The sequence below is a fragment of the Triturus cristatus genome, chromosome 6, assembly GCF_964204655.1.
Source record: "Triturus cristatus chromosome 6, aTriCri1.1, whole genome shotgun sequence".
NCBI lineage: Eukaryota > Metazoa > Chordata > Amphibia > Caudata > Salamandridae > Triturus > Triturus cristatus.
In genome coordinates this window covers 790,899,361-790,911,488 of record NC_140589.1, presented here as the reverse complement: position 1 = coordinate 790,911,488, position 12,128 = coordinate 790,899,361, and the positions used below count along the sequence as shown (strand labels likewise).

Sequence of the window (12,128 nt, the reverse complement as noted above, 5' to 3'; positions counted from 1 at the left end):
TGAACTTGCACACCAATGATGTGATCTGACAGACCATGAGAACAGAAGTCATAGGAGCACATCAGCAGCCTGAATGAGGGAGAATAATTGGTGTGGTGATGAAAACAGGAATGCTTTTGATATAATTTGAGAGGAGATAGCTGTGGGCCCCAACGAATATACCGATGAACTAAACCTATAGCACCCCTGAAGCCATATTAAACAAAGTGGTCTTTGGTGCAACAGGCATGTGCACCTGTTGTTTTCAACCACAAGGCACTTTGGTATTACAGAAGGTGATGGCGGTGTGTGTGATCCTTTGTGTAAAATGTATCACGCAGCAGCATTCCCTCATTTGCATGTGGTGTGACCCCTTGCAAATGATGAAACCCTATTCTATTGCACCCACGCTGTATTACCATGTATTACAGACACGAGTCCAAGGATAAAGAAACTGTCAGGAAATGCACTGATTGTGCGCCATATAGAATGTGGTCCACAGCCATTGTGCCTTTCTGTAGTCACTCTTTGGGAGGAATTCACAGGGGTCCCAGGGACCCAAAGGCATGCCCCTGCAGGTAGGTGCAGTTATTGAACTCGCCTAGAGAGGGGATCCCTGCCTCATCTTCAGCCTGAGGTCAATCTGCCTTTAGTTAAAGATGGAGATGCATTTTCAAACTATAACTCTGTCTGTCACTAATGCGCTCTCCTCAGTGCAGGCACAAACTGCCACAGAGCTCACACTTGTGTTGAGGACAGCACATTATTTAGAGTAATTGGCCATACTGTTCTGGTTGGTGCTGGGTGCACAGAGTTAAGGAGCTGTGACCCAAACAGAGACAGTGCGTCTGATGTATAACTCAAGTCACGGGCATCTGTTAACACCATATTAAAGGATGTTTCAGCCTGGAGTAGGAAAAGTAAAGAAGAGCTAAAAGCATAACACAGCAAAGCTGCTGACATCACACTAGAGGGTGAGGCGCAGGAGAAGGAAGCTGAAGTGAGAAAATGGACTAAGTGTTTAGCAAACCAAGGTTTCTGCTAACATCATGCGAGTGGAGGTTTCAACTAGGGGTGGAAATGAGAAGAAGGACTAAATACAAACAACAGAGGGTCTACTGGCAGTGAAGAGATGCCTCCTGCTGCACACAGGACATGTGCTAGCAGGGGAGCCAGCCAGGTTGTGGGGCCCCTGGGCCTTCTCCCCTCCCCAACGAGGTACCTGCTCTGGGATGACCTGGGTGGGCAGCCCACTTAAAAAAAATTACAAAAGTTGATGATGCCAACTCCTGCAGTAAAATGGTGGGGCCGCAGAGGTTCTTGCACCCCCCCCCCCCGCTCCCAAGACAAATAATGGTCTGGATTGCCCCTGATTAATTTTAACAAACTGCCACAGTGGCCCTTGGACCCCCCCTACAGTCCACAAACAAATCAATAACAAAAGAGGGGGCCGGGACACAGAGAAACATAAAAAATTGAAAAACGTTAATAAATGAGTGGCCAGAGCAGCTAATGTATTATTCATTGCTCCTACCAATGAGCACCCCATAATACCCAAGGCAATTTCAGAAAACATAATTTTATTGGTGACCTAGGAAGAGAAAGGAGCACCACCAAACTTTTTTTTAATTGAGTTGGGGGATATAGGCAGCTTTTCAGCCCCCAAGCACCATTAAAAAAAAAGAAAGTATCTTGGGTCAGTCAGTCAAAAGATTCTTTATTCAGCTAATAAAAGCCATAAAAGCATAAGGATAAAAGTAAATGTACCAAGAGCAGTTGTTATAACAAGTCATTTAAAAGCCATAAATGTGTGACTGGTACTATTTGCACATATACATTTTCCTAAAACCATAATTACAGAAGATAAAATAAAGATATGAGTCATTAAAAACAAAATACTATGAGTAGTCAACATATAAAATTCATCAGGTAAAGTGCATATACATTTCATCAAATAGGGTGCAAATTCAGCTAAACAAAAAGGGTCTTTCTCCTAATCCTTAGAGCACCTGAGAAGAAGCTAGCAACTTCAAGGCAAACCATAGGCGAGGAAAGCATCTGCAAGTATAATAAAGCTTGCCTTGCCTGGACAAAATGACATGAGCTCAATAGCAGAAGAATGTATTTTTATCACAGGGAGACATAAAAAAAAGTAAAGTGCAAAGTGTCCTGGTCAAAGAAGTTGCCGCATGGACATGGCCTTGAATCCCCAGGCTTCAGAAAGCCTTTTGGAAAGGCTAGTAACCAATGGATAATGTTCGATCTGAATCTGGTTAGCAAAAAGTGGTGGTCTTCTGGGTCATTAAATCCATGATCCCAGGGCGCTTACTGTAGTTTTTCAAAACACTCTTAACTGTAGCTCTATGCTCTTCAGCTACAGAGCAAGGCCTCCTTGTGGTGGGTTTTACAGGTGCATGTTAAAACATAAAAAAAGAAACTAAAATACATGTTTGTTTTCTTTTCAAGAAAAACGTAATTTTTGTATTACTTTACTTTAAAAATACACTGAAATCCACTTAAAAACTTAGGTTAAAACAACAGGAATTGTTAGTTATGGTAAAAATATATTGTTTTACATAAAAAAAAAGTGTTAGGATTTCACTGAAAAAACAAAGCTTAGAGGGGCCGTTATAGTTAGGTGAAATTGTCAGTTAAAACATGCCATTTTAAATAAGCAAAACCCTTGAAATTCACCAGTTATATTTATCTCAAGTAACTATTACGTATGCCCTAAAGTAATTATAACTTGAATACTTATGACTAAATGGAAAGGATTTAGGGATGAGTAAGGTGGAATTAAGTGAGTGTTAGGAGGGGTTTAGGGAGGGACATGCACCCACTCACAAAACAATATGCCCTTTTTTATTCACAAACTATATTTCTAAAGTTACTGCACCCAAAAAGGACTCAAATCTTTCGTAAATGGGAGGAGGAGCCTAGCGCGCAACCAAGATGGCCGCGTAGGTGAGAGGCTCCCGAGGACCTCCGCAACCTCCTACGTTTATCCTGTCTTCATCCTGCATTGGTTGAGGGGACTGTGTCGGTGAGCCTGAGCCGAGGTGGTACCCGTTTTCCATTTTTGAATCGGACCCAGGGTGCCGGGGTGAGCACCGACTGACGTTTGCGGCCTACTTCCCTCCTGACCCCGGATTCGAGTTTGGGGGTAACCCAGTGGCGAAGTGAACAACAACGGCGGGCTGGGCCTGGCGAGTCGCGCACCCCGCACTTTCACTTTCGCTTTTGACTCCCCTTGCCGTCATCGCAAGTGGGATTACAGCTTTTCTTTGTGTTGGGGTGGCCTCGCTGGGAGACCCTGCCTGCCTGCCTGCGGTGGCCCGCTCTGCCGTCCTGGGGCTCTCGGCGTTGATTGATTGCTTGCTCTCCACTGCGTACCTGGTGAGGTCGCGAGCCACACGACGATGGCCACGAAGCAGGAAGGGGATCGGTTGAAGGCCAAGTCTACCCGGCGTGGCACCGCGCATCAGGCCAACATTATGGACCGCTACACCCTCCCGAAGGGGTCTCCCGGCGGATCGCACAAGTCCTCCGAGTGCCCCTCGGATGCCCCGGATTTGCCTGCGGATCTGACTTTGCAGGATGTTATGGGCGCCATTGCTGAGATGAAGACCTCAGTGGGCCAGCAATTCGACACCTTGGCACATAAACTCGACGCGGTCCTCATCGATGTCAACCTTGTTAGAGCCGATCTCTCTAAGACAAATGACCGGGTCGACTCATTGGCCCACACCGCGTCGGGCCTCACGACTGAGGTGGCGGCCCTTCAGACGGAGGTGCATCGGCTCCGTCAGGCAAGTGCGCTCCTGGATCGGCGCCTGGAGGACTCCGAGAGCAGGGCCCGGAGGAACAATATCCGCATTATTGGAGTGCCCGAGGGACGGGAGGAATCGGCGGCGGATCTCTTTGTGGAGGACCTGATCTCTACCCATCTCCAGCCTAAGGGGCTGAGTAAATTCTTTGCGGTGGAGAGGGCCCATAGAGTTCCCGGAGGCAGGCCGAAGGTCGGAGCCCCTCCGCGGCCTCTTATTGCCCGTATTTTTAACTTTCGGGACAGGGATGCGATTCTGCAAGCTTCCAGACTGCAAGGGCCGATTAAGCTGGAAAACATGGAGGTGAACTTTTATCCTGACTTCACGCAGGCGGTCCAGAAGCAGAGATTGAGTTTCCTGGGTGTCAAGCGGCGGCTTCGGGACATGAACCTAAAATATGCCATGCTCTTCCCGGCCAGGCTGCGGGTGGAGGCGGATGGTCGCACTCACTTCTTTGACCGTCCTGACATGGCCGGGGACTGGCTGGACACTTTGACTGGGGGACATGGTCGGGATGGGGGGGGGGCGACGGGAGGTGAGCGCTCACCGGACCGGGTCTGAGGTACTAACACCGTGGCTCAACCCGGGTGATGCCACTTTTGGCCATGCTTAGGGTCTTTTGCCTATTGTGCCTTGTTTCCCCTCCATGGGAGGTTGTGCTGGGTCTCGAGGGGGTTCACCCTCCTCCTCTAGGGGGTCTTAGTAGTTCCATTTATATAGGGGCGACAGGCACACTGCAAGTTGGGGGGGCTGTTTGGGCTCATGCAGGGGTGCAGGGAGGGGGGAGTTTTGTTGGGGCTGTTGGGTTGGGGTTGGGTATTGTTTATTTGTACCACAAGGCAGATGTATTGTTGTGCTACTTCTACAGTGCTCCCTGGGGGGAGATGGCTCGATTTCGGTTATGATGGGGGGTAGGGGACTGAGTCTTTTGTCCTGGAATGTCAATGGACTGGGGGACAGGATAAAACGGGGTGTGGTCCTGCAGTTTTTAAAACGTATTTCTCCCGATATAGTATTTCTGCAGGAAACGCACCTCATTGGAAACTCCTTTCGTGCTATGAATAGACGGGGCTATCGCCTTATAGCCCACTCGGGCTTCACCTCTGTTTCGAGGGGCGTGGGAATTATGGTTAAAACCTCGCTCCCGTTTGAGATGGATGAGGTGTTCCACGATGACAGGGGACGATACACGGCTCTGGTGGGTAGATTGGAGGGTAGAGTGATTGTTTTAGTTTCTGTTTACGTACCGCCAGGGTTGCAAACAACTACTTTCGCTGATCTGGGACGCCTCCTCCTTGGCCTTCCGGAGGGGATTCTAGTGGTTGGGGGAGATTTTAACGCTGTGGTTTCCGGTACTGAGGACCGTCACCCTCCTAGAGATCTCCCCCGTGCCCAAGCGTGGCTTTCCCGCCTCTTGGATACATTGGGGCTGGTGGATTGTTGGCAGCTGAAACACCCTACACAGATACAGTACACCTTTCATTCCAGGGCTCATGGCAGTCTTTCTAGGCTTGATTATGTTCTGATGCCAGCGGCACAGGCGGGGAGGGTTGGGGAGGTACGACATTTGGCGCGGGGTATTTCGGACCACTCCCCGCTCCTGCTGCATTTCGACATTGTCCCGAGGGGTGAGGGGAGGGTGGTCCCGGTCAATCCCTGGTATCTGCGTGACCCCACAATTCGCGCAGATTTGGTTAAATCTCTGGAGCGGTATTTTGAAGATAATGTGGGGTCTGTATTGTCTGCGGTCTCTCTGTGGGAGGCGTTTAAGACGGTAATCCGGGGGGAGGCCCTGTCCCTCATTTCCCATTCCCAGAGGCGTGGGCGGGAGGAGGTGACCCGTATTGAAACTGAGATAACTGAATTGGAGGGTGATCTGGAGTGTGGGGTAACGGATGATAAACTGCATGCTCTCCGACTCAAACAGGCGGACTACAAGGCCCTAGTCACGGAGGCAGCCAGGGGCCTGAGTAGAGAGCAACAAGGGCGAATGTATGATGTGGGTGATAAGGCTGGTAAATTGATTGCGTGGCTGGATAAAAAGGAGAGAGCGAGTCGAGTTGTCCCGTCGATTGAGAGACTGGATGGTGTGTGTGTCACTGAGCCGGAGGAAATTGTTGAATGTTTCGCTGAGTATTTCCGTGGGGTGTATTCCCCGGTATCTTCCCGTTCGGAAGAAGATTCCCATGACCTGCTTAAAGACATTGCGCTGCCTTCCCTTTCGGAAGAGGATAAAGTGTCGTTGGATGCCGCCCCTACATCTGAGGAGATTGCCCTCGCCATACGGTCGGTCGATTCCGGCAAGGCCCTGGGTCCTAATGGCCTTCCCATCGAATTGTACAAGCTGCGACCGGATACGCTGGCGCCACATCTTCGCGCTATGTTCCTCGCGGCCCGTTCGGCGGGCTCCCTCCCGCTGGACCAGCGTCTGGCCACTATCATGGTTATTCATAAAGAGGGGAGGCCGCGGGATCGGGTCACGTCCTACAGGCCCATTTCTCTGTTGAATGCGGAGCCCAAAATTCTCGCCAAGGTGCTGGCTAATCGGCTGGTTGGCGTGGTGTGCGATCTGATTCACCAGGACCAGTCCGGCTTTATCCCTCATCGCAACACCGCTCTTAATCTGCGGCGTCTGCACGGGGTGCTCGCGCGGGTCCCGTTCATACGAGAGCCAGCCATTTTGGCGTCCTTGGACGCCACTATGGCGTTCGACACGCTTGAATGGCCATATATTTGGGCGATGCTGGCGAAGTTTGGTTTTGGCCCGGGATTCATTGGCTGGGTGAAACTGTTCTACTCCGGACCTCTGTCGCAGGTGGTGGTGAACGGTAGAGTGTCGGCTCCGTTTGAGCTGGGCAGGGGTACGCGGCAGGGCTGCCCGCTGTCGCCGCTCCTCTTCGCGCTTGCCTTGGAGCTCCTGGCGGAGTGGCTGCGGTGGGAGCCTTCCATTCGTGGTCTCCGTTGGACCCCTGAGTATGAGGATCGCGTATCTCTTTACGCGGATGATATCCTTTTATACCTTGCTTCCCCGCGTAAATCGCTGATTGTATTAGTGGATGTTTTGCCTTCCTTTGGCCGTAATTCTGGCCTAGTCATCAACTGGGCTAAATCCTGTGTGTATGTCCTCTCCGGGGAGACTCCTATCCTACCGCGGGGCTGCCCTATCCAGGTCGCCTCGCAGGGATTTAAATACCTGGGTATCTTTATTACCCTGGATGCTGAGGCCGATATAAACAAAATTTGCTCCCCCCCCTCCAGCGCCTGAAGGAGGACGTGGCGCGTTGGAGGCGCCTGCCGCTCTCGTCGCTTGGCCGTGCGGCATTGTTTAAGATGATGTCGCTGCCACGTTTCCTATATGCTTTACAGAACACGATGGATGTTGTCCCGGCGCGCTACTTTCGCGAGGTAGAGAGTTTGCAGCGCCAACTATTCTGGGATGGGAGACCGCGTATCGCCCTTGCGAAGCTGACACTCCCGTGGTATGACGGGGAGGTCGCCCTCCCAGACATCAAACGGTACTACTGGGCCTCCCAGCTGGCCGCGATAAACCACGGCCTTTACGGGCCTGCTTTAAACCCGGTCTTTGAGATGGATAAACTATTACTGCCGGGTGGTGACTACAATCGGGCGCTTTATTCTCGATCGCTCGACGCGCGTCTGACGGGCCCTACGCGGGTCATGGTACGGGTGTGGCACGCGGCAAACTTGGCGATGGGGTGGAAGGATCGATTGACCCGGGCGACGCCACTGTATGCCTCTGAGCGGCTAGGCTCCCTGTGGACCTCAAAGGGTTTTGAGAAGTGGGACATGATAGGCATCAGCAGGGTGGGCGATCTCTGGACGAGGGGGGATTCAAGACATTCGATGTGCTGCAGACGGAATTCCAGTTGCATGACAGGGAGTACTTTCGGTATCTACAGGTCCGTCACGCGCTGGTCTCCGTATTCCCGGATGTTGCCTCCATCCCGGAGTACTCCCCTCTGGAAGATAGAGTGCTAGATGGGCATGTGCCGGATGGCACGATTTCCTTGATTTACAAAAAGCTCATCAATGATCGCTCGGGACTGTTGACTAGCCTTCGTGAGGCGTGGGTCGCCGATGGATTGGAGCTGGACGACGAGGACTGGGTGTCTGCGGTGGCCTCCCCGAAAGAGGTGGCCATACCGGCCCGCCTTCGCTTCGTCCAGCTCAAAATACTCCATAGGGTCTATGTTACGGAGCCGGGTTTGCTGCGTATGGGATATTCCGTGGATGGGTTGTGTAAGCGTGGGTGTGGTTCATTGGGGACCTTCGTCCATATTTTGTGGGAATGTCCGGAGGTGGCGCGATTCTGGCGTGGTGTGCATGCGGTGTTGCGGGCGGTCACACATGTGCCGCTGCTTCCTGAGGCGAGGAGGTGTCTGCTAAATGTGTGGGAGCCGACTGATTACTCAGTGCCGCAGACGTGGTGGGTGACTCTGGGCTATATGGTGGCAAAGCGTGACATAGCGCGACTGTGGGGCTCCCAGAGGTCGCCTACGATCTCGGCATGGAAGGACAACATGGATTGGTGTATGTTTCGGGAAAAAGTGGTGTATGTCGCGAGAGGTAAGCCTGGGAAATGGGTGAAAGTGTGGGGCCCCTGGAACTCCTACCGTGGCGGAATTTGTACCCCGCCGCTGACACCTGAACTGGCACTGGCCCCGTCTCCCTAGTCTCCTTGTCTCCTTGGTTCTGGGTACGGAGTCCGCTTTGTCTTCGCTCTGGCCTGTCCCCCCCCGCTTTTCCTGTGTATCGGTAGGGTCCTCCCCGGGGGAGCGCATACTGCTGCTTCGATTTTTTTGCTGCCTTGTGGATTTGTTTGTTATTTCTTACATAAAAATGGAACCGCCATCTGGGGGGTCCGGACGGTGTGGCCGCCAATGTTTTTTCTTTCCAACTCCTGTGATCTCTCTCTCGCTGCAGCGTGTGTTTCCCACTTGTATTCTATGTTCTTATCGTTTGCTAGCGGCCGGCCCGAAGGTTGTAGGCCCATTTTTGTAACTCTTTTGACTTCTGTAATAAAGGTTTAAAAAAAAAAAAAAAAAAAAATCTTTCGTAAATGGATCACAGCTCAGATCTGGCCAACCAATTAGTAGTAACATTCCACTTGGAAATTGGGCTCCACCCCTAAATTCAGGGGTGGAGGCATGCATGTATACACTTTGTGGTAAGTTTACACTCATAAATGGTGAATAACCAAAAATAGTAAATTGACTCCAAAGAGTACATTTACACATGTAGATTTACTCCCATGTATATTTTTCCCCTTATTATAGTAGCATACCAAAGTAATGCAAAGTAGTACAAACCCTATTTTGATTACTCTTTTCTGGCTACTTTCCAGATCAAATAACGTTTTGTGCCAAGATATTGCAGCATCTTGCATTACTTCTTGTGACTTTGCAAAATGTTGATCAATCAGCCACATTGTTTCTTTTTCCTATGCAAGTACGCTACTGCTCCTTAGGGGCCTCATTTATGGGGTTTTGACACAAGGAAGTGCAGCAAGTTACGTCAAAGTGAAAGGGAAAGAATGCACCATAATTATCCAATACATTGCATTCCTGTCCTTTTCCCCTTCACTGGTGCTGTTTCTTCAGCCTCGTACCAACGCAGGCACCCTTTCACCATGGTGCATGGGTGCCTGTGTTGTAGGCAGGATTGTTTTTGTGCAGGAAGGGACACATTCCTGCACAAAAACAATCCATAGAGGTGTTTTCCTCCATCTATGGAAAAAACTAGGAGAAATAAAGATATTTCTCCTTGTTACTCCTGCCCTGGGGAGGTGTAAGATTTTGACGCATTCACAGGTTTACAAGTCCTTGTAAATCTGGGAATGCATCAAAACCCATGGGAGTTGCGTGGGAACACCCACAGCAATGCCCATGGAAAGCCTCCCTTGTGCAGAGTAAGGTGATGTAGAGATTTATGAGGCCATTTAAAGCCACGCAATGTGGCTTTTTGTGGCTTCATAAAGCTGACTCAGAGGCTTGTGTCATACGTGTACCACTTTGCGTGGTATAAACGTGGTGCAAGGCTCTCATAAATATGCCCCTAGGTGTTGGTGCACAGGTGTGAAATTTCTTTTGCTGGTTGAATGGTTGGCTGGTTAATGGAAAAAAGGAGCAAAGCGTTTCTTGCATTGGTGACTGATGTGTGCCAGCCTTCGCTCTGAAACTTTGCTCTAGCTGATAATGCACATCTCTTGATGATTAAACAATATTTTTGATCAACTTCGTATGAAAGGGATTTCCTCTTCCTTTTTTCAAATTTGTGTTATCTTAATTCAATAGAATCTGAATGCCGTAAGCTCAATTAATTGATATATTTAATTTTTTTCACTACGTAGATATGAAATGAAAGGTTTTTGAGATAAGACCATAGCACAGATCATCGATACTAATCCTACATGTGTTATGATTACTTTCACCTACACAGCTGCAGTTACAAGCGCTTCCTGTATCATTGCCCTACTACTGTGGAGACCTCACCCTGATCAGTTTGCGGTGTTTTTTGTCTTCCCTGCTCTCTGGAGCATGGCTGATGCCATCTGCCTGACACTGCTGAATGGTAAGAACTGTTCATGAGATGAACTTGTTTTGTATACCAATCCTTGTTGGTCTACTTAATGTATGCGTGGCCTTGTTAGATCCAGTTTTTCCCAGTGTCTCAACTGAATCTCCTGTAATTCTTTTGCCCTCAGAAAGTAATTTGGTGTGAGCGGTAATAGAGATTTCTATTCCTCACTTTTAGAGTTACACATATAAATGGGGGGATCCGAGATCCTGAACTCAGCATTGCTAGAAGTTTGCAGGAATGGCAAAATACAATCAGCACTCGAGAGTCAAAGAAACAAGTTGAGTTGTCAACTTTTTAAGAAAGCCAAAAGTTTTCTCACAATCTTACAAATCTGTTTGATGCATTTTTTTGCATTTGCATCAATCAATCAGATTTTGCATGTGTTCGAAAATATTATCACTAGTGCGGAGTTGCTTATATCAGCATGACATCACATTAGCACTAGAGCTAATATAATTTGCACATGTGTGCAGTCTAAATGAGAGGCACGAACACACACACAAATTGATAAGACTACTGTAACAGATGGTGGCCCTGCACATGCTGAGACAAATAGTGACCAAAAAATGCTTTTATCCCCTCAGTCTCTGGACCAGATGAGGCCCCAGTGGACTTCTTTTTGCTGGAATAGATTGGGGTCAAAACAGACTTGTGTCCCCTCAGATTCTGGGACAGGTAGTAGGCACTATGCATTTCTCATTCTGCCGATGCTGGGACAGATTAGGGCATTAACTTACTTCTGTGCACACAGAAGCTAGGACAAATTGTGGCTGAAAACATTTGAGTCCTCGCTAATGCTGGAACAGTTTGTGGCCAAAACACACTCCTGACCTTGCAGATACTGAAACAGATTATGGATTCAAAGTATTTAAGTCCCAGCAGATTCTGGGACCAACTGTGACATAGCTAAAGCTGATGAGACAGCAGCAAAAGGCATGGGGAGACAGGGAAAGGCAGGGAGAGACAGAGAGCTTAAGGGAGGGATAAAAGAGTTAGAGAAAGACATTGAGGGACACAGAAAGGTGGTGTAAAACGAAAGCGAGAGAAAGGAAGAAAGCGAGAAAAGAGAGACACAGAAATGCAGGGCAAGAGAAAGACAAGAATAAACTGAGATACTCTTTTTTGACACTAGCAGTCACCCAGATGCCCACAACTGGTGGCCCTCTGAGATAGGCTCCCTGCCTACCCCTTCACCTGTGGTACGAAATAGTGGGGTCAAGTTTGACTCCAAATTATCCTTTGAACCCCAGGTTAGGGCTGGGACAGTCAGCTGCTTCCTCACACTGAAATTGGTCAGGAAAATGATCCACTTGATTCCTGTAGTAAACCAAAAAAAGTAATTCATGCCCGGTAAACTCAAAACTTGATTACGCAAATAACCTCTACCAAGGTCTACCAACCTATCTTTTTCAACACCAGCAGATTATTCAGAACGTGCAGCTCAGCTGATTCTGAAGATTCCAGCCCGGTCTTCTGTTGCAGGCTCCTTGTATGGTCTGCATTGGCTGCCGATTGCTATTCACATCACATTTAAAGTTCTAACATTTGCTTACAGAGCATGCAAGAAAATAGGCCCCTGCTATCTAAGGGAAAGATTGCATCCATACCATCAGGAGAGATCACTACGTTCTAATGAACAAAAACATCTACATGTACCTAGGGTCCACAGGGCAAGAAGAGGTGGTCGCTCCTTTTCCTTCTTAACTGCCAAGCTCTGGAACT

General features: G+C 49.0%; 1 protein-coding gene across 1 annotated transcript in view; it reads left to right on the top strand.

The window, feature by feature from the left end:
• LOC146817888 (N-acetylglucosamine transporter UNC93A-like) overlaps nucleotides 1-12,128 on the top strand; it is a 143,542-nt gene that overhangs the window by 105,216 nt on the left and 26,198 nt on the right. The window contains exon 7 of the mRNA XM_085609261.1: nucleotides 10,266-10,397. Coding sequence (XP_085465387.1) covers nucleotides 10,266-10,397 — 132 coding nt within the window. The remainder of the gene's footprint in view (nucleotides 1-10,265; nucleotides 10,398-12,128) is intronic.